Source organism: Cherax quadricarinatus, chromosome 57, assembly GCF_038502225.1.
Source record: "Cherax quadricarinatus isolate ZL_2023a chromosome 57, ASM3850222v1, whole genome shotgun sequence".
NCBI lineage: Eukaryota > Metazoa > Arthropoda > Malacostraca > Decapoda > Parastacidae > Cherax > Cherax quadricarinatus.
In genome coordinates this window covers 28,429,805-28,451,221 of record NC_091348.1, presented here as the reverse complement: position 1 = coordinate 28,451,221, position 21,417 = coordinate 28,429,805, and the positions used below count along the sequence as shown (strand labels likewise).

The 21,417-nt window shown below is 39.2% G+C and overlaps 1 protein-coding gene across 2 annotated transcripts in view; it reads left to right on the top strand.

Moving 5' to 3' along the window:
* Positions 1-20,208, top strand: part of LOC138850947 (unconventional myosin-XVIIIa-like) — a gene marked incomplete at its 5' end in the record, with an annotated part of 86,820 nt that extends 66,612 nt beyond the window's left edge. For both annotated transcript variants that reach the window (XM_070097443.1, XM_070097442.1), the window contains 1 exon segment: positions 16,638-20,208. In XM_070097443.1, the coding sequence (XP_069953544.1) occupies positions 16,638-16,728 (91 nt within the window).
* Between the last annotated feature and the right edge of the window lie 1,209 nt (positions 20,209-21,417).

Sequence of the window (21,417 nt, the reverse complement as noted above, 5' to 3'; positions counted from 1 at the left end):
CAGGTCCCTTCACAATCGAATAATTGATGCTACTAATGCAACTTGCCAATTAGCTTCCACAAAGATCTACCAACAATATAAACCTACTAGGGAAATTAGAGACGGTACGAGAAATTATCAAACAATGTCGAAAGCATCTTCAAACGTGGCAACCACCAGTAGCTACATTGTATAGATTGAGGCAAGAATTAATTAACATGATTAGTCATCACAAACGTGGTAGGGGTAGGGGTCGGCCTAGGAAAGGTTGGAGGGAGGGGGTAAAGGAGGTTTTGTGTGCAAGGGGTTTGGACTTCCAGCAGGCATGCATGAGCGTGTTTGATAGGAGTGAATGGAGACAAATGGTTTTTAATACTTGATGTGCTGTTGGAGTGTGAGCAAAGTAACATTTATAAAGGGATTCAGGGAAACCGGCAGGCCGGACTTGAGTCCTGGAGATGGGAAGTACAGTGCATGCACTCTGAAGGAGGGGTGTTAATGTTGCAGTTTAACCCTTTGACTGTTTACGCCGTATAAATACGTCTTACGTGCCACTGTTTCTGACGTATATATACTCAATAATTCTAGCAGCTTCAAATCAAGCGGGAGAAAGCTGGTAGGCCCACATGTGAGAGAATGGGTCTGTGTGGTCAGTGTGCACCACATAAAAAAATCCTGCAGCACACAGTGCGTAATGAGAAAAAAAAACTGATTGTTTTTTTGGATTAAAACGCCAACTTTGAGGTGTATTTTCGTATAGTATTTATTGCTGTATTCATGTTTTCATGGTCATAGGTGATAAAATGGAAAGCATATTACAGAAATAGAGATGATTTTCATTACTTTGACGATGAAAACGACCTTGAAACTGAGCTCAAAGTAGCGGAAATGTTCGATTTTTACCAATGTTCAGGAGTAAACAAATCACACCACACGTCCAATACACGTCAACTGGGGAGTCTAATATTCTTTCACTAGTGAACTGATATTATTTATACCATTTTTACAATAATGCAGTAGTCTGCATAACAGTAAATTTTGTATGAAAAAAAATCAAAATAGAAAGCAATAATACTATAAGAGGGGCCTAGAGATGTGACTAATGAACAGAGGATATGTTATTTTAGTGCCAAGAATGTCTACCTTGTTTATTCTGGACCCTATTTTGAAATTGGCATCTTTTTTAATTTGCGTGAAATTGGCCAAATTGCCAATTTCTGACCACTATATTGGGTAGTTCAAATTGGTAAATGAGCGGTTTCTTGTACTCAGCTGATAGATAAAATGGAGTTTTAAAGAAATAGCTATGAGTTTGGTCAACTGGAACAACGGAATTGGCTGAAAACAGGGCTCAAAGTCGGCAAAATCGCCGATACATATGTCGCTGAGACTGCTAACTTTGAGGGAGCGTAATTCCGTGAGTTTTCGACCAAATTTCTAACTTTTGGTGTCATTACCATCGGGAAAAGATTCTCTATCATTTCATAAGAAAAAATAATTTTTTTTTTCAAAAATTTATCGACATGGAATGACAGTTTCAGAAAGGGCCTGCGACAGTCAAAGGGTTAAAAACTGTAGTGTAAAGCACCCTTCTGGCAAGACAGTGATGGAGTGAATGATGGTGAAAGTTTTTCTTTTTCGGGCCACCCTGCCTTGGTGGGAATTGGCCAGTGTGTTAATAATAAAAAAAAATTAGTCGTCACAAACGTGACTTATGGAAATTGCTAGTTCTCAAAGCTAATCAGTATAAATGAGAGCCTGCAAAATTTTGAAGTAAGATTCGGCAACTTTTAGGTGCAAAGCACAAGGCTCCTAGCTACCTAATTCATACCTTCACTGATGGTGATGATGAAGAGGTTGAGATTAAATTTGATGATCCACAGGACCAGGCTAATTTGATGGGTGATGCATGGTAGAAAATTCTCTCCCACAATAACAGTCGTCGATTTAATAATAATCACTATCAGTTGGTCAATGAATGGAGAGATGAGAACTTGGATGATCTACAACCACTACCTTCCATCAATACATCAACTCTTGAAGACGCCCACCCTCTTACTAGACCTATCACACTACTTGAGATGAGTCAGGTTATTGGAAGAATGCAAAATAGAGCCCCTGGCCTCTCTGGAATAACAATGAAACAAATAAAGTTCCTACCCAGAAATTGTAAACAGTCTTTGGTTATCTTTAATGCCATCTTGGCCTCGGGACATTTTCCAGTGGTTTTTAAGACTACTAAGATGATCTTTCTTGCTAAACCCAATAAAGACATCAATCAACCAGGGAAGTATAGACCAATATCTTTAATTGAAGTCACTGGGAAAGTTTTTGAGATCATTTCCAACAAACTGAACTGCTATATGGAGTTTAATCACCTTTTTACTGCAAAACAGTTTGGCTTTAGAACACATAGAGGTACCCATCATGCAATAAATATTATTTTTGATACTGTAGCAAGTTTAACCCTTTCAGGGTCCAAGGCCCAAATCTGGAGTCACGCACCAGTGTCCAAGAATTTTCAAAAAAAAAATTTGTTATTTTTTCTTATGAAATCGTAGAGAATCTTTTTGTGAAGGTAATAAAACAAAAAGTACGAAATTTGGTGGAAAATTGACGAAATTATGCTCTCGCGAATTTTGATGTCTCAGCGATATTTACGAATCGGCGATTTTGCCGACTTTGACTCCCATTTTAGGCCAATTACATTATTCCAATCAACCAAATTCTTAGCTATTTCACTAGTATTACTTCTATTCTATCGATTGAGCACAAGAAATCGCCAAGTCAACTGTTTCAACTACAAAATAAAGTGATCGGAAATTGTTAATTTGGCCAATTTAACACAAAGTTCAAAATATTCCAATTTCAAAATAGGGTCCAGAATGAACAATGTAGGCATTCCTGGCACTAAACTAACATTTCCTCTGTTCATTAGTTATGTTTTGAGGCTTTACAAATAAATTCCATTTTGATTTTTTATTCACATAATGAATTTTTATTCACACCAAAAAATAGAAGATTTACTGTTATGCAATATTGTAATAATTGTATAAATATCATCACCATATTTGTGAATGTATATTAGACCCACCAGCTGACGTGTATTAGATGTATGAGGTCGTTTGTTTACTCTTGAATATCGGCAAAAATTTAACATTTCTGCTACTTTGAGCTCAGTTTCAAGCCATTTCCAGTGCTAAAACCAATCAAAATCATCTCTATTTCTGTAACATGTCTTCCATTCTATCAAATGAGACCAAGAAATCGCAAATACAACTATAAAAAACACGAAAAAACACTGCAAAGTTGCTGTTTTAATCGAAAAATCATGATTTCATTTTTTTTCTCTCATTATACACAGTGTGCTGCAGGATCTGTTTTATGTGGTGCACACATACCACATAGATGTATTCTCTCATATCTAGCCCCAAATGTACCACTCACAGTTTATCAGAGTGAGCTGAGCTCATGGCGTAGATCTACGGTTTGGACCCTGAACGTAAAGCCGTAGATCTACGGGACGGACCCTGAAAGGGTTAAAACATCAGGGCAATCTTGCCCTAATTCCCACCAGAGATGTTCATAAAGCTTTTGATAGCTTATGGCATGATGGTCTTATATACAAACTTATTGACCTACCAGACCATAACTGGACCTTTCTCAGATTTATATATAACTTCTTAACTCAAAGAAAAATCATTCCTACCTTTCATGGCAGGTCAACAGAGCGTTTTATACCGACAGCTGGTGTTCCACAAGGTTCTTGTCTTAGTCCAATTCTATTCAATATTTATGTGAATGATCTTCCTCAACCAGAGTTTAATGATACAATTATAACACAATTTGCAGATGATGTTATCCATGTCGTCTTGTCAACTCCTGTAGCAGGAAAATACAAGTATGAAAGAGTCATAGAAAAAATGAATATTGAACTTCGTCGAACATCTAATTGGGAAAAGAAATGGAGAATTACGACTAACCCTGACAAAGTCCTGGTTAGCACGATAGGATGGATGTTTTGCTTCAACCATCGAAGATAAGGGGGGTATCTCCATCAGAGGTACACCTGTAGCCATTAGAAATCCTAACAAGATCTTGGGATATGAAATAGACAGGCTGCTCCACTCAACATCTCACGTCAATAAAAAGATCAACATAGCCAAAGCCGGTCTTAGCAGTCTCTTAAGATTTAATCAAGCCCCTTCACATGTCAAAAAACATCTGTATAAAATGACGATAAGACCTTTACTCGAATACCCATGTGTCCCAATGCCGTTAACAACAAAGACCAACATGCTACAATTGCAACGGGTCCAGAATAGAGCTCTCCGCTTTATTACAGGTACCAGAAGGACAGAGTCAAAATGGCAGATTTACACGTACAACAGGATATTACTGCCCTAAATGTATGTCTTGATACGCTGAAGAAGAGACAACTCTTCACAATGTAAGAACTCTACATACCAGATAGAGAACATCCTCTCCAAGTTGACAATACCACTAACTACAGTGGACCCCTGCCTTAGGATAATCCATTCCTGAGAGCTCATCGTAAGCCGAAATTATTGTTAGCCGAATTAATTTTCCCCATAAGAAATAATGGAAATCAAATTAATCCGTTCCCGACACCCCAAAGTATGAAATTTTTTTTTTTTTTTTGCCACATGAAATATTAATTTTAATACACACAAACAGAAGAAGACATGCACAATTACTACTCTACTAAGAATAGAATGCATGACACTTACCTTTATTGAAGATCTAGTGATGATTGATGGGATGGGAGGAGGGGAGAGAGTGGAAATTATTGTTTAGAAGGGGAATCCCCTTCCATTAGGACTTGAGGTAGCAAGTCCTTTTCCGGGGTTACTTCCCTTCTTTTTTTAATGCCACTAGGATCAGCTTGAGAGTCACTGGACCTCTGTCGCACAAAAAGTCTGTCCATAGAGCTCTGTATCTCCCATTCCTTTAAGACTTTCCTAAAATGGCCCATAACATTGTCATTGTACAGGTTGCCAACACAGCTTACAGTAGCTGTGTCAGGGTGATTTTCATCTGTAAAGGTTTGCAGTTCAACCCACTTTGCACACATTTCCTTAATCTCTTTTTTCAATTCCATACTAATTCTCACCCTTTTTACCACAGGGATGGCACTAGATGCTTTCTTGGGGTCCATGGTGACTTATTTTGCAGTTACAAGCACTAAAAACACTGGGATAATGTGAAATGTACCAAATGTATGCGTAGATGCAACCACACTGGCTGGCTTGTAAACACTGGCGCTGAGGCCACACGTGGGATGTGTCCTGGACGAATCACGTAAGGCGAGTTTTTTATCGTGAGGCGAGGCAAAATTTTTGCGTTCAAATGCTTCGTATGGCGGATTTAACGTAACGCGATGCGTTTGTAAGGTGGGGGTCCACTGTATATCATTAACACTCCTCCTCACAGGACCCAAAGAATGACTCACACAGGGTGCGTCGCTTCATCCATAAAGACGATTACCACGACCAATGATCTTGAGCAACCTCCCTGCAGATGAAGATGATTGGGTAACACCAGAACCCTTCTATGTCTACTAAGAAAATTATCGCCCCTAATTATGGAGATATCCTGTATAACATTCCTACTTTTACATCTACTGTTATAAATACGCTACATTTACTATGGCGGGACACCACCTTGAAAGAAACTAACGAGTCAAGTAATTCTTATGAATTGTCCAGACAATTACTGCCTTGTCCTGTTGTTTAAATATTCGTTATGCAATTGCAAAAGAAAAAAAAAGAGAGAGAAGCAATTGCAACTTGTATATCTACTACCAATTCAGAGTTGTGTACCTATATATCCGTTATATCTATGTGACTCTGATGGGTTAGTATTATACCCCTTCAAGAATTTTCTATTATTACACATACACTTTTTAAATTGCACCAAAGTGGTTGTGTCACTTCCGTTTTATATCCTACCTCACTCCCCCTCCCACTCTTTTATATCCTACCTCACTCCCCCCTCCTACCCTTTTCCAGTATTTCTATCCTTACCAAAGACTCTCGTGATAACAAGCAAAATCCACAGTTTCTTGGTATCATTTGATAGAATAAAAATATATTACAAAAACAGAGATGTTGATTGGTTTCTGAACTGTAAGTAGGTTGAAATTGAGCTAATAGTGGAAATATTTTATTTTTGCTGATATTCCAGAGTAGACAAATCACATCACTTGTCCAATACACATCCAATTGGTTAGTCTAATACGTGTTCATGAATGCACTGACATTGTTTATACAATTATTACAATAGTGCATAAGAGTAAATCTTTATTTTTTGTGCGAATAAAAATTTGAAATGGAATTCATGTGTAAATACTGGGAACATATCTAATAAACAGAGGAAATTACTTTTGCTTTCTGTTTTGATTTTTTATTCACACACAAAAAAAAAACAGAAGATTTACTGACAAATGGATTTGTCAGTTAAAAATAGGAGAGGAGAGTTATTAAATGGAGAGTTAGAGGTATTGGGAAGATGGAGGGAATATTTTGAGGAATTGTTAAATGTTGATGAAGATAGGGAAGCTGTGATTTTGTGTATAGGGCAAGGAGGAATAACATCTTGTAGGAGTGAGGAAGAGCCAGTTGTGAGTGTGGGGGAAGTTCGTGAGGCAGTAGGTAAAATGAAAGGGGGTAAGGCAGCCGGGATTGATGGGATAAAGATAGAAATGTTAAAAGCAGGTGGGGATATAGTTTTGGAGTGGTTGGTGCAATTATTTAATAAATGTATGGAAGAGGGTAAGGTACCTAGGGATTGGCAGAGAGCATGCATAGTTCCTTTGTATAAAGGCAAAGGGGACAAAAGAGAGTGCAAAAATTATAGGGGGATAAGTCTGTTGAGTATACCTGGTAAAGTGTATGGTAGAGTTATTATTGAAAGAATTAAAAGTAAGACTGAGAATAGGATAGCAGATGAACAAGGAGGCTTTAGGAAAGGTAGGGGGTGTGTGGACCAGGTGTTTACAGTGAAACATATAAGTGAACAGTATTTAGATAAGGCTAAAGAGGTCTTTGTGGCATTTATGGATTTGGAAAAGGCGTATGACAGGGTGGATAGGGGGGGCAATGTGGCAGATGTTGCAGGTGTATGGTGTAGGAGGTAGGTTACTGAAAGCAGTGAAGAGTTTTTACGAGGATAGTGAGGCTCAAGTTAGAGTACATAGGAAAGAGGGAAATTATTTCCCAGTAAAAGTAGGCCTTAGACAAGGATGTGTGATGTCACCGTGGTTGTTTAATATATTTATAGATGGGGTTGTAAGAGAAGTAAATGCGAGGGTCTTGACAAGAGGCGTGGAGTTAAAAGATAAGGAATCACACAAAGTGGGAGTTGTCACAGTTGCTCTTTGCTGATGACACTGTGCTCTTGGGAGATTCTGAAGAGAAGTTGCAGAGATTGGTGGATGAATTTGGTAGGGTGTGCAAAAGAAGAAAATTAAAAGTGAATACAGGAAAGAGTAAGGTTATGAGGATAAAAATATTAGGTGATGAAAGATTGGATATCAGATTGGAGGGAGAGAGTATGGAGGAGGTGAATGTATTCAGATATTTGGGAGTGGACGTGTCAGCGGATGGGTCTATGAAGGATGAGGTGAATCATAGAATTGATGAGGGGAAAAGGGTGAGTGGTGCACTTAGGAGTCTGTGGAGACAAAGAACTTTGTCCTTGGATATGCTTAAATTACTAAATAAATAAATAAATTACTAAATAAATAAATAAAGAGGGGAATGTATGAGAGTATAGTTTTACCAACGCTCTTATATGGGTGTGAAGCATGAGTGATGAATGTTGCAGCGAGGAGAAGGCTGGAGGCAGTGGAGATGTCATGTCTGAGGGCAATGTGTGGTGTGAATATAATGCAGAGAATTCGTAGTTTGGAAGTTAGGAGGAGGTGCGGGATTGCCAAAACTGTTGTCCAGAGGGCTGAGGAAGGGTTGTCGAGGTGGTTCGGACATGTAGAGAGAATGGAGCGAAACAGAATGACTTCAAGAGTGTATCAGTCTGTAGTGGAAGGAAGGCGGGGTAGGGGTCAGCCTAGGAAAGGTTGGAGGGAGGGGGTAAAGGAGGTTTTGTGTGCGAGGGGCTTGGACTTCCAGTAGGCGTGCGTGAGCGTGTTTGATAGGAGTGAATGGAGACGAATGGTTTTTAATACTTGACGTGCTGTTGGAGTGTGAGCAAAGTAACATTTATGAAGGGGTTCAGGGAAACCGGCAGGCCGGACTTGAGTCCTGGAGATGGGAAGTACAGTGCCTGCACTCTGAAGGAGGGGTGTTAATGTTGCAGTTTAAAAACTGTAGTGTAAAGCACCCTTCTGGCAAGACAGTGATGGAGTGAATGATGGTGAAAGTTTTTCTTTTTCGGGCCACCCTGCCTTGGTGGGAATCGGCCAGTGTGATAATAAAAAAATAATATTAATAATAAAAAACAGAGTATGTACTGCATTATTATAAAAATGGTATAAGTAATATCAGTGCACTAGTGAAAGAATATTAGACTCCCCAGTTGACGTGTATTGGATGTGTGGTGTGATTTGCTTACTCTTGAACATTGGTAAAAATCAAACATTTCCGCTAATTTGAGCTAAATTTCAAGGTAGTTTTCATCATGAAACTAATCAAAATTATTTCTATTTCTGTAACATGTCTTCCATTCTATAAAATGAGACCAGGAAAACGAGAATACAACCATAAATACTATACAAAAATACACCTCAAAGTTGGTGTTTTAATCCAAAATCACGGTCGGAGTTTTTTTCCTCATTATGCAATGCGTGCAGCAGGATTTTTTTTTATGCAGTGCACACTGACCACACAGACCCATTCTCTCACATGTGGGCCTGCCAGCTTTCTCCTGCTTGATTTGAAGCCGCTAGAATTATTGAGTATATATACGTCTGAAACACTGGCTTGTAAGATGTATATATACAGCCGAAACAATCAAAGGGTTAAGGCAAGAATTTAATTTAAATTTTGTTTAAATAAAGTTATTAATGTTATTGAAACCACTTACTGATATGCTTGTGACTATTACACTAAACTCAGGAATGTTTGTGCCAGCTGCTACGACTCCTTTTAACCCCTTAACTGTCCAGACCCCTGATCTCCAAAGTCTATAGTGTCCAAGGATTTAAAAAAAATTTTTTTTTCTTTTTTCTTATGAAATGATAGAGAATCTTTTTCTGAAGGTGATAAAACAAAAAGTACAAAATTTGATGGAAAACTTACGAAATTATGCTTTCACAAATTTTGCTGTGTCAGCAGTTTTGCCCACTTTGAATCCTACTTTAGGCCAATTACAACATTCCAGTCGACCAGTTTCTTAACTATTTTGCTAGTATGGCTTCCATTTTATTGATTGAGCACAAGAAACTGCCCAATCAACTATTTCAGCTACCCAATAAACTGATCAGAAACTTGTAATTTGGTTATTTTCATACAAATTTCAAAATATGCCAGTTTCAAAATAGGCTCCATAATATATTAATAATGCAGGCATTCCTGGCACTAAAATAACATTTCCTCTGTTCGTGAATACGTACGAGACTGGCCAGTTTACTTGTATTGGATGAGTGATGTGATTTGTTTACTTAGGAATATCAGCAAAAATCGAGTACTTCTGCTAGTCTAAGCTCGATTTCAAGCTACTTCCAATACTGACACCAATCAAAATTATCTCTATTTCTTACATTCTATCAAATGATACCAAGAAACTGAGAACATGACCATTAAAACTATCCGGAAATACACTACAAAGTTGATGTTTTAAATAAAAAAAACACGGTTGCAGTTTTTTCCTCATGATGTACTGCAGGGGGCAGGATTTTTTATATACAGTGGAACCTCAAAAATCGAACTGCTCCCAACTCAACCAATTATGTAAGTGTATTTTTGTAAGTGCTTTTATAAGTGTATTTTTGAGGGTCTGAAATGGACTAATCTAATTTACATTATTCCTGATGGGAATAAATTCGTTCGGTAGCGACACTTGAACAGCCTTCTGGACCGAAGAAAGTTCTATATTTGAGGTTCCACTGTATAGTGCACACTTGCTGCATTGTCCCATTCACTCATATCTAGGCCCAAATTTACCACTCACTGCTTATCTGAGTGAGTTGAGCTCGTCATTTAGTTTCACAGCGTAGACAGGGACTTCAAACCTGTAAAATTATGACACAAACACTCAAGACGTTAAACTGAACCTTGTGTTGTTGGGGAGAAATCATTTCTCAGAGAGACTTTACATATGCAGTTTGCAGACTGTTCAACAGGTTGCCAGTGTCTGTTGAGATCCTGATGATCATGCTCTCACTCTGGAATATAAAATTTGGTATTTTTCTTCCATGGTTTGTATTCATGGCAGTGTGTGCAAGTGCTTGTGTATTTTGCAAAAGAACAAGCGCTCAAAAATAAAATCTCTAATTACAGTGGACCCCCAGTTTGCGATATTAATCAGTTCCTGAGAGCTCATCGTAAACCAAAATTATTGGAAAGCGAATCAATTTTCCCCATAAGAAATAATGGGAATCAAATTAATCCGTGCAAGACACCCAAAAGTATGAAAAAAAAAACTTTTACCACATGAAATATTAAGTTTAATGCACACAAACTGAAGAAGACATGCACAGTTTGTAGTATGTACTCTACTAACAATAGAATACATGACACCTTTAACCCTTTGAGGGTTTTGGACGTACTAGTACGGCTTACGTGCAGGGGTTTTTGACGTACTAGTACGCATAAATTCTAGCGCTGTCAAATCTCGCGGGAAAAGGCTGGTAGGCCTAAATGTGAGAGAATGGGTCTGTGTGGTCAGTGTGCGCGGTAGAAAAAAAATCTGGGACCCAGTGGTGCATTGTGGGAACGCCATCTTAGTACACAGTGTCCACCATGCCTCGCGGTAAGAAGTTCCTCACTCCTCGGCGAATTGGGACACTTTTGTTCCCCTGTGACAGTTCTAATACAGATGGAAGTGCCAGTGAAGATGAGTTTCAAGGTTTTGGCGAGGTTTTGACCGAAACTTATGACCATAATATCGGTAATAGTGAGGAAAACCCAGACGACCCTCAGCCTTCCACCTCTGGTGCTGGGCCGTCTTGTTCACGTTCAGTTGTACCAGAATCAAAGAGGAAACTCCTATTTTCCCAAATCCCAGACTCAGATGTGAGCATTTGTGATGATAGTGATTCTGAACTACAAGCTCTTGAAAACAGTTCCAGTAGTGATAGTGAAGTGCAATATTCCCCAGTGAAGCATCGGTATATACGACGATATGTGTGCTCTGGTAATGTGCCATATGCTATTCCAAGGGGAAGGAGTACATCTCGAAGTACATCCCATGGCTGTACAACAGGAACAAACAGTGAAAATGACGATGATGGTGTTGCAATTGGGATGGAAAATGTGCATGGTGGTGGCGGCCGTGAGGCACCAGCAGTTGGCCATGCTGCCACGCACGCCGCTGCCTCAGCTGATCTACAACAAAGTCCACCATCCCCCACCCACCCACCACACCAGCCTCCACAACCACCTGTCATTGTCCAGTACCCACCAGCAGACCGCACCTGGGATTGGCAGGAAGCTGTCAATTTTGTTCCAAATGCCCACCAGTTTGATGACAGCCAAAGTGGAATATGGCCATCTTGTACACTTGGGAACAATGCCACTGAACTGGAATGTTTTGAGTTATTCTTTGACGAACCCCTGATCGAAAGTATTGTCATGGAAAGCAACACATACTATGAGTACACCATGGCAAACACAATACTTTCACCCAAATCACGTCTACACCAGTGGAAGGAGGCAACTGTGGCTGAGATGTATCTTTTCTTTGCCACAATAATGCTTATGCCACATGTGTATAAGCACAAAGTGAAATCATACTGGTCAACAGACCGCCTGATTGCAACCCCAGGTTTCAGTGATATAATGCCAGTGAATCAATTTGTGCTAATGTTACGTATGCTTCACTTCTCAGACAAAACCAGGCCTGACAGAAACGACAGGTTATATAAGATTAGGCATGTGTTTGTGTATCTGAAAGAGAAATTCAATATGTATTTTTATCCCTTCAGGAAGCTTGTAATTGACAAGTCTTTGATTCTCAAAGGAAGACTCTCTTTCAAGCAGTACATACCAAGCAATAGGAAACGCTTTGGTATAAAGTTGTTTGTGCTTTGTGATTTTTACAGTGGTCTGGTATTGGATATTATTGTGTACACTAGAAGTTATACAGTGCACCCCCGGTTAACGATATTTTTTCGTTCCAGAAGTATGTTCAGGTGCCAGTACTGACTGAATTTCTTCCCATAAGGAATATTGTGAAGTAGATTAGTCCATTTCAGACCCCCAAACATACACGTACAAACGCACTTACATAAATACACTTACATAATTGGTCGCATTGGGAGGTGATCGTTATGCGGGGGTCCACTGTACATTGCAAAACACTAGGAAGTTATTGGGCATCTCTGGTGATGTGGTTAGAACAACGATAGAACCATGCCTTGGTAAGGGGCATATATTATATACCGATAACTGGTACACAAGCCTCTCACTCAGTGATTTTTTGTGAGTGAACACGACAGATGTGTGGGGCACAGTGCGTGTAAATCGGAAACATACGCCCAGGTTTGACACTGGCACTCGTAGAGATGAGGTGCAGGCATTTGCTGCCAATGATATCATGGCATTTCGGTGGCATCACAAACGAGATGTCACACTGTTGTCATCAGTTCACCCTAATGAAATGGCAGACTTTGGTAGGCAGCATAGAGAGAGCAATGAACCCATTCTAAAACCTGCAGCTATGATTGATTACACCTTCAATATGCGTTCAAGTTGAGTCACTGGACCCCTGTCACACAAAAAATCTGTCCAGAGTGTGTTTCTGGTGTCTCTAAGATTTGCCTAAAATGGGACAAGGCACTGTCATTGAACATGTTGCTAATATCGCTTGCAACAGCTTTGTTAGGGTGATATTTCTCCACAAAACTTTGCAACTCACTCCACTTTGCACACATGTCCTTAATCACTGAAGAAGGCACATTCCCCCTCTCTGTTCCTCCTCCTCTGAAGCAATTCTATCGTATTTCTTGCCTTCATCAAAGGGCTGGCACTCGAAACTTTCTTTGGCCCCATGGTGGCTTATTTAGCAGTTGCACTCAATAAACAGGCACAAAACACAATGGATTATTACAAAATGTTTTGTATGAATGCGCAGAGTAATGTTCACTTGACGAGAAACAAAGCCAGACTCGGAACACGTGCAGGCAGACTTGTTCAGTGCAACGGATGAAAACCGAGGTGATGAATGAAAACTGGGACAAAATGAGTCATTGAAAACCGAATTCGACGAAAACCAGGGTAAACAAAAACCGAGGTTCCACTATATTTATTATTACAGTTTTCCAACACTGGCCATCTCTCATGAAGGCAGGGCAGCCCCAAAACAGAAGAAAACCATAAAGTTTCTTTTTCATTTAATAATATTATTATAATGAAAACCAAGCTTTAAAACTACAAGTGTTGTACAATACTGAATATTATTTTTATTGTTTTGGTTTTGTCCAGATGTGTTTGTTTATATACATTCGATGTGTTCATCAAAATACAGTCTCTCATCACTTGACAGCATACTAGTTTAACGAACGCTTGGACTTATGACCAGCTCTCTGGCCAGAATGCATACCTAAGTAATGTATATTAGAGCTGATTTCCTCTATCATGTTTATTAGAGTATACAGGACACTACTGCATCAACATTTAAAAATATACTAAAAAATGTTATAAATGGTGCAAAGGTGACAGTAAAACAATATCTAAAGATGGTTGACACAAACCCACTACCAGTACAGTGGAACCCAGAGTTTTGGCTGCCCTGAGTATTGGCCGCTTCGAGTTTTGACCGCTTTTTTCGGCTAAATTTTTTCCCGAGTTTCGGCCTGTGCTCCATGCTTTGGCCGGCATACCAGACCTGTCTGCCTGCCCGTGTAGGCGCTGTGAGCCAGTCTAGCTTTGTTTATCCAGTTTTATATACAGAAGACAATGAGAAATAAATATAAAGGACTAATGAAGTGGATAAATGAACAGTTAATATCACTTTTACCTTTATTGAAGACTCTTGTTGGCGTATGGAAGACATGAGGAGGGGAGAGGGAGGAGGAGAGGTTATTGTTTGGAAGGGGAATCCCCCTCCATAAGGACTTCAGGAATCAAGTCCCTATCCGGGGTTACTGAATTCTCTCATTAAGTGAGGAATGACTGTGTATGTTGTAGATATCACTGAATGCTATACTCAGATATATTAATTTATTTCTTGGTATAGGTATTAAAAGTATTCTTGCCTGGTGGTGTATAGGTGAGAAGCAGCTACATGCACTCAATAAGTCTTGAATCCTAACCCATCAAGTGCTGGTATCATTCTTTATAAATCCCTGGAGCATATGGATACCACCAGAAAACCCATGTTCCAATGGTACAGTCATAAAGGTTCCATGGAAGGGGAGGATAAGTTCAGTTGCTTGGATTAAAAATCCTTCATTGTTAAATATTTGCATATTTAACCTATAATATTTAATGTTACCATAAGAAGTATTTATGAACAATCTCCCACACACTCCGTGTCAGCAGCCTCCCCCCCACACACACACACCCAGCATCTGCAGCCTCCCACACACACTCCCAGCCTTCATCTAACTTTAATGTTCTCAGTACGATTTTTTTTTATTTTCACAAATTTGGTACAGTGGAACTTTGGTTTTCATCATTAATTCGTTCTAGAAAGTCCGACGAAAACTGAATTCAACGAAAACTGAAGCAACATTTCCCAAAAGGAATAATGTAAATCAAATTAATCTGTTCGAGACACCCAAAAGTATTAACAAAAAATACGTTTTATAGAGAATAACTATGGTTTTACATACAGAAGACAATAATAAATAAATATAAAGGACTAATGAAATGGATAAATGAACATTCAATATCACTTTTACCTCTATTGAAGAATCTTGTTGGTGTACGGAAGTCATGAGGAACGGAGAGGGAGGAGGAGAGGTTATTGGTTGGAAGGGGAATCCCCCTCCATAAGGACTTCAGGAATCAAGTCCTTATCCAGGGTTACTTCTGAACTTCTTTGTCTTTTACTGGCACTAGACCCCTGTCACACAAAAAAAAATCTGTCCAGAGGTGTCTCTAAGATTTGCCTAAAATGGGATAAGGCATTGTCATTGACCATGTTGCAGACATGGCTTGCAACAGCTTTGGTAGGGTGATATTTCTCCACTAAAATTTGCAACTTACTCCCCTTTGCACACATGTCCTTAATCACTGAAGAAGGCACATTCCCCCTCCTCCTCCTCTGAAGCAGTTTCCTCGGCTGCAATCTGTTGCAGCTCTTCAGTAGTTAGCTCTTTCCTTTGGTCATCCACCAACTCTTCCACATCCTGGGCACTCGCCTCCAACCCCATGGACTCTCCCTAATCCACAACAGGTGTAGGGTTGTCAGGGTCAGCCTCAAACCCTTCGACACATTCTGGCCACAATTGAATTCTGTCGTGTTTCTCACCTTTATCGAAGGACTAGCACTCGGAACTTTCTTTGGCCCCATGGTTGCTTATTTAGCAGTTGCACTGTATCCTCCGGGTTTAGCGCTTCCCCCTTGATTGTAATAATAATAATAATAATAATTAGCAGTTGCACTCAATAAACAAGCACAAAAAAATGGATTATTATGAAATGTTTTGGATTAACACACAGAGCAATGCTCACTCAACGAGAAACAAAGTCATACTGACTCAGAACGCGTGGGATGCTTTGTGTGGGTGCAGGCAGGTGGACCTACGAAAAAAGTCGTCAAAAACCTAATTCAACAAAAACCCGAGATCCCACTGTATTTATACAGATTTCAAAATAACATAAAAGCTTTCTGTAATGTCATTATTATAATCATAAGCGCTTGACCTGTAAGGGTCATACAGTGCTGTATACTGTCGTGTCAATATTCCTGCATTATGTGCATGTAATTTGATAGAAGTACAGTAAAAATATTATCAAAACTAAGCGCTAAACCAGCAGGGTCGTGCAGCGCTGCTGTAGAAGCAAAAATTATCAGTTCTGGGTAATGTTTTCTAGTTCTTTCTTTGGATGTGATGAACCTCAGTTTAGAAAGATATTGCCCCTACGTACATCCGTCTTGCTCTTATTTACCTACTTTATTCCCCTCAAGGAAGGTTCCTTGATGTTGCTGAGGGGCTCTTGATTTAGGGAATTGGATCCGTGCTCCAGTTCCCTGAATGCCTTCCACATCCCTCCCCCCAGGCGCTGTATAATCCTCCGGGTTTAGCGCTTCCCCCTTGATTATAATAATAATAATACTTATTAATACCAAGAATGAAAAGGCACATTATAATAATCAAAAGCAAGCACTGAACTCAAGGGTCATACAGTGCTCTTTGAAAAGGCACAATAATGGTCCAAATCAGAGTGAAACATCATCGTAAATTTTGTCTCCCATGTGCAAGTTGTTTTTATATGCATTTTGTCTAGTGAGATTTTATAATTCGTAATGTTTATTTTGCTACATACAATTTTTTTTTTGTTTAATTTCAGAATGGAGCAGCCTAATTCTCCATGCAGTGAAGCGATGTCAGCCATCAGTGAAGACCTCGATGATGTTTCTAACAAGGAATCCTATGCGTGATAGTTTGTACTTAGTATACCTGCCGATTTATTATTATTTTATATTATACAGAATTTTATATTGTGTGTGGAGAGTAAATAGTAATCTTAATACAGTATTGCTGTAATTCTTGCTTGATTGTGAGAACCCTGATTGTGAGTTATCCAGCGATGATTGTTGGTCATATTTACTGGAGAAATGACCCAGCTTTAAATAGGTGTTGTAAATATGTACAGGAAGTGAAGATGTTTATTGAGAAAGTCCCTTTTTCTTTCACAATCTGTCTCTGGTGCTCAATTTAAGCCTAAACCTTTCAAGAAATAGATAATTTTTCCTTTAATCTCTTTCCTGTGTTATGACATTTTAACAGTGACATTCCTAACGTGTTGTAGCATACAGCTGTGAAGTCACCATCGGTGCTTCAGGTGGATCATCCAACAGGTGGAGTTGTATTTCCAGTGTTGATATAAAAGGACGGTAAGTCTGTTGGCTTCTCATATATAGCCAAGACTTACTTTAGCATTTATATTATAATTCTAGTATGAAGCTAGGATAATACTCTGACCCTGAAGTATCCATCAGTTCTAATGCCTTCTCTTCATCATCAGTTATACAATACTACAGTTCCCATTCTTGGATTACATTTTCCTTGGATTAGTAATATGATGCGAGCTTATGTTATCTCCATCAAAACTTGAGTTATTTTGGAATGTAAACTTGAAAAGTTATTTTTAATTAATGAATTTTATAATTAATGCTCGCAATATTCTTTAAGGAGAATGGTGTAATATCAGTCAGTGTTTCCCCAAATCTATGCCAGGGGTTCCTAAGTTACAAACATTTTCACTTACAAAGTATTTGATTTATAAAGGAAATGCCTACTTTATAATTGTATTAAATACAATGATTATTTTCATTATTGTTTTCCATAGGAAAATAAAAAAAAGTTTTGAGTTACAAATAACATTTGTAAGTTGCAAACCCAGGAACACAAGGTTTATAAGTTGAAACCTCAAAGTACTGTCTTGAAATAAACTTCTTGCTTTCCCCACTGTGGGAGAACTGTACACTGCTGTGACTACCTCCTATTTTGAAGTCATGCAAGCATTAAAACTGCAGTCTTCAGTGGCAACAAGTATTCTAACTTTCTTGTAATGTACAATATATATAATATATCTATCTTTTCCTTGCCTTATAATTTACTGACAAAGTAGTTTCTTATGTGATGTGTCTTGTAACAAGACTTAGATCACGATGCCACTGAGGATATCTTCATAACCTGCTTCCCAGCTCTTCATGTTAGAAGAGTGGAGACAGCCCAGCACTGTATCTTACTGCTTACTATAGCAACTTACCAGAGGTGGTGGTCAGCTCTGAGGTCTGAAGCTCACGGATGAGAAAGTCAGTGTGCTTTAAGCCAGCCACTTCAAGTGCATAATATACTCTCTCTGATAAACAGTTTCACTGTCCCACAACTAATCCAAAATAGTTGCATTCCCAGTTTTCTTTCCTTCAAGATAATCCGTACATTTATCAAAGTAATAATTCACACAGGAATACTTCAATGACTGCTTGTGCAGTTGCCTTCTGTATCTTGGCTTTGCATCCATATGTAAAACTGTGCTTGCATCAAATGCTATATTCTTTAATATATTCAACTTATATTTTATTATGATGACCTTTATGTAATTGATTGTATATTTGTGGACGTTAACACCATGTCTGGTGTGTATTAGTGAAGGTTAACACCATCTCTGGTCTGCTATAAGGAACTGTATCATTGTAACAACAATAATTATTTCTACCACTTAGTATTCATGTAGTTCTGCCATGTTAATCGTCTCCCGTCCTCTACTAGCAGTACATCTCTTTCACTACTAACACTGAACTAAGTACACTACTGTACTAGCAGTACTGTATGTAAAAGGTATAAAATACCTACACAGTGGAAAATAAACAAATTCATTATAATGTTATCCTTCATTGACTACGTTTCACCCACACAGTGGACTTTATCAAGTCACAAACAGATCTACCTGAGTAAAGAGTACATGAGTATATATAGGGTGGAGAGTCAGGTGGAGAATGGTAGTTAGGTTGAATTTGAGATGGATCTGAACCGGACGGGCAAGTGTGCATGTTATGTAGGATAACAATGAAGAAGTTTCCTAGCAAGGGTTTCATCTATGTTGTAAAAGCCATTGTTCTGGTTGGAATTGTTAAATGTACAGGTAAGTGTTGATTCCAAGATTCTGCAGTGCTGAGTGTCTTCTTCCCTGGTGATGAGTCTTGCATCTCTGTAGTTGATTAAATGGTTATAGAAGCTTTGGTGTAGAATACAGGCATTCCTGAAATCATCCGTTCTGCCTGCATATTGATGGCATTCAGAAATGTGTGTTTGGAGGTCTCTGGCCCACATATAATTGGTTGCAATTGTTGCAAGGGATTGAACCTTGTTGTGTCACTTACTGGTGATGTCTTTGATGGTTGTGGATGTGGAGATAGTAAAAGTATCTTTCACCAAGATACCAAAGCTAAATGTGGTGTAATCATAAGCTTTTTCTTTTGTGCCCTCTAAATCTATAGCAACAAGTTCCTTGAGGAAGAATATTCTCATCGATCAAGTATTTTCTAAACTTCACTATTCTTGTCACCTCATTAGAGACTGCACACACTGTATATAACATCATCTCGCCCAGAAAGGAGATACATAGTCCTCACCAACTCTGTTGCCAACATTTTTTCCAATACCTCATTCCAAGGGTCTACCTCTACATCTGCCATCAAAGACATCACCAGTAAGAGACACCAGTAGGTTCAATCCTCTGCAGGGAAATACATGATCCCTTGCAACAATTGCAATCAATTATACATAGGCAAGACATCCAGAGACCACCAATATGCAGGTAGAACAAACGATTTAAGGAATGCCTGCGTTCAACACTGAAGCTTCTACAACTATTTAATCAACTACAGTGATGCGAGACTCGTTGCCATGGAAGAAGACAGTACCGCAGAATCTTGGAATCATCACTTATCTGTATGTTTAACACTTTCAACCAGAACAACAGCTTTTACAACATAGCTGAACCATTTGCCAGTAAACTTCATTATCCTACATAACATACACACTTGCCCATCTTGTGCAAGTCCGTCTCGAATCCAAACTGCCCAACATTCTCCACCTGACTCTTCATCCTATATATACTTATGTACTCTTTACCCAGGTAGATCTGTTTGTGACTTGATAAAGTTCACTGTGTGGGTGAAATGTAGTCAATAAAGGATCACATTATATTGCATATCTGTTTAATTTTTTCACTAGCAGTACTCCCTTACTTCTAACACTGAACTGTGTACACTACTGTACTAGCAGTATTCCTCCCTCACTGCTAACACTGTACCACGACTACTTTGCAGAATGTGCATCTTGAGAGCTGGTTTGTATGGAGTTTACATTATAGATATGTACAGTTTACAATAAGACTAATGAGAGTATCATGATTTTTTTCTTAATCCTTTTATTTCCCATCAACGAGGAGCTGTAATGCTGGGAAAGGGCTTTTGATCCCAAAGGGGCAGTCCTGGAGCCCAGGGAAGAACCTTTAAACCCAGGGAAGAATCCTCGAGCACAAAGTAATCCTTTAGCCAGGGAGGAAGCCTAAAACATTTAATAGGAAACCTGGAGTGTGGAGTCCTGGAGCCCAGAATACACATATATATGTGTGTGTGTTTCCCACCAAGGCAGAGTGGCCCGAAAAAGAAAAACTTTCATCATTCACTCCATCACTGTCTTGCCAGACGTGCTTACACTACAGTTAAAAATCTGCAACATTAACACCCCTCCTTCAGAGTGCAGACAGTGTACTTCCCATCTCCAGGACTCAAGTCTGGCCTGCCAGTTTCCCTGAATCCCTTCATAAATGTTACATTGCTTACACTCCAACAGCACATCAAATCCTAAAAACCATTTGTCTCCATTCGCTGTCTAACACGCTCATGCACGATTGTTGAAAGTCCAAGCCCCTCGCACACAAAACCTCTGTTACCCCCCTCCAGCCTTTCCTAGGCCGACCCCTACCTTCCCTGTACTACAGATACAGATTTTTACACTCTTGAAGTCATTCTATTTTGTTCCAATCTCTCGACATGTCCAAACCACCTCAACAACCCCTCCTCAGCCCTCTGGATAATAGTTTTGGTAATACTGCACTTCCTAATTTCCAAACTACGAATTCTCTGCATTATATTCACACCACACATTTCCCTCGGACATGACATCTTCACTGCCTCCAGCCTTCTCCTTGTTGCAATGTTCACCACCCATGCTTCACACCTATATAAGAGTGTTGGTATAACTATGCTCTCATACAGTCCTCTCTTTGCTTCCATGGACAAAGTTCTTTGTCTCCACAGACTCCTAAGTGCACCACTCAACCTTTTCCCCCTCAATTCTATGATTCGCCTCATCCTTCGTCCATCTGCTGACACGTCTATTCCTAAATATGTGAACACATTCACCTCCTCCATACTCTCTCCCTCCAATCTGATATCCAATCTTCCGTTACCTAATGTTTTTTTTATCCTCATCACCTTACTCTTTCCTATATTCACTTTAAACTTCCTTCTTTTACATACCCTACCAAACTCATCAACCAACCTCTGCAGCTTCTCTTCTGAATCTCCCAAAGGCACAGTGAGGGGCTCTGG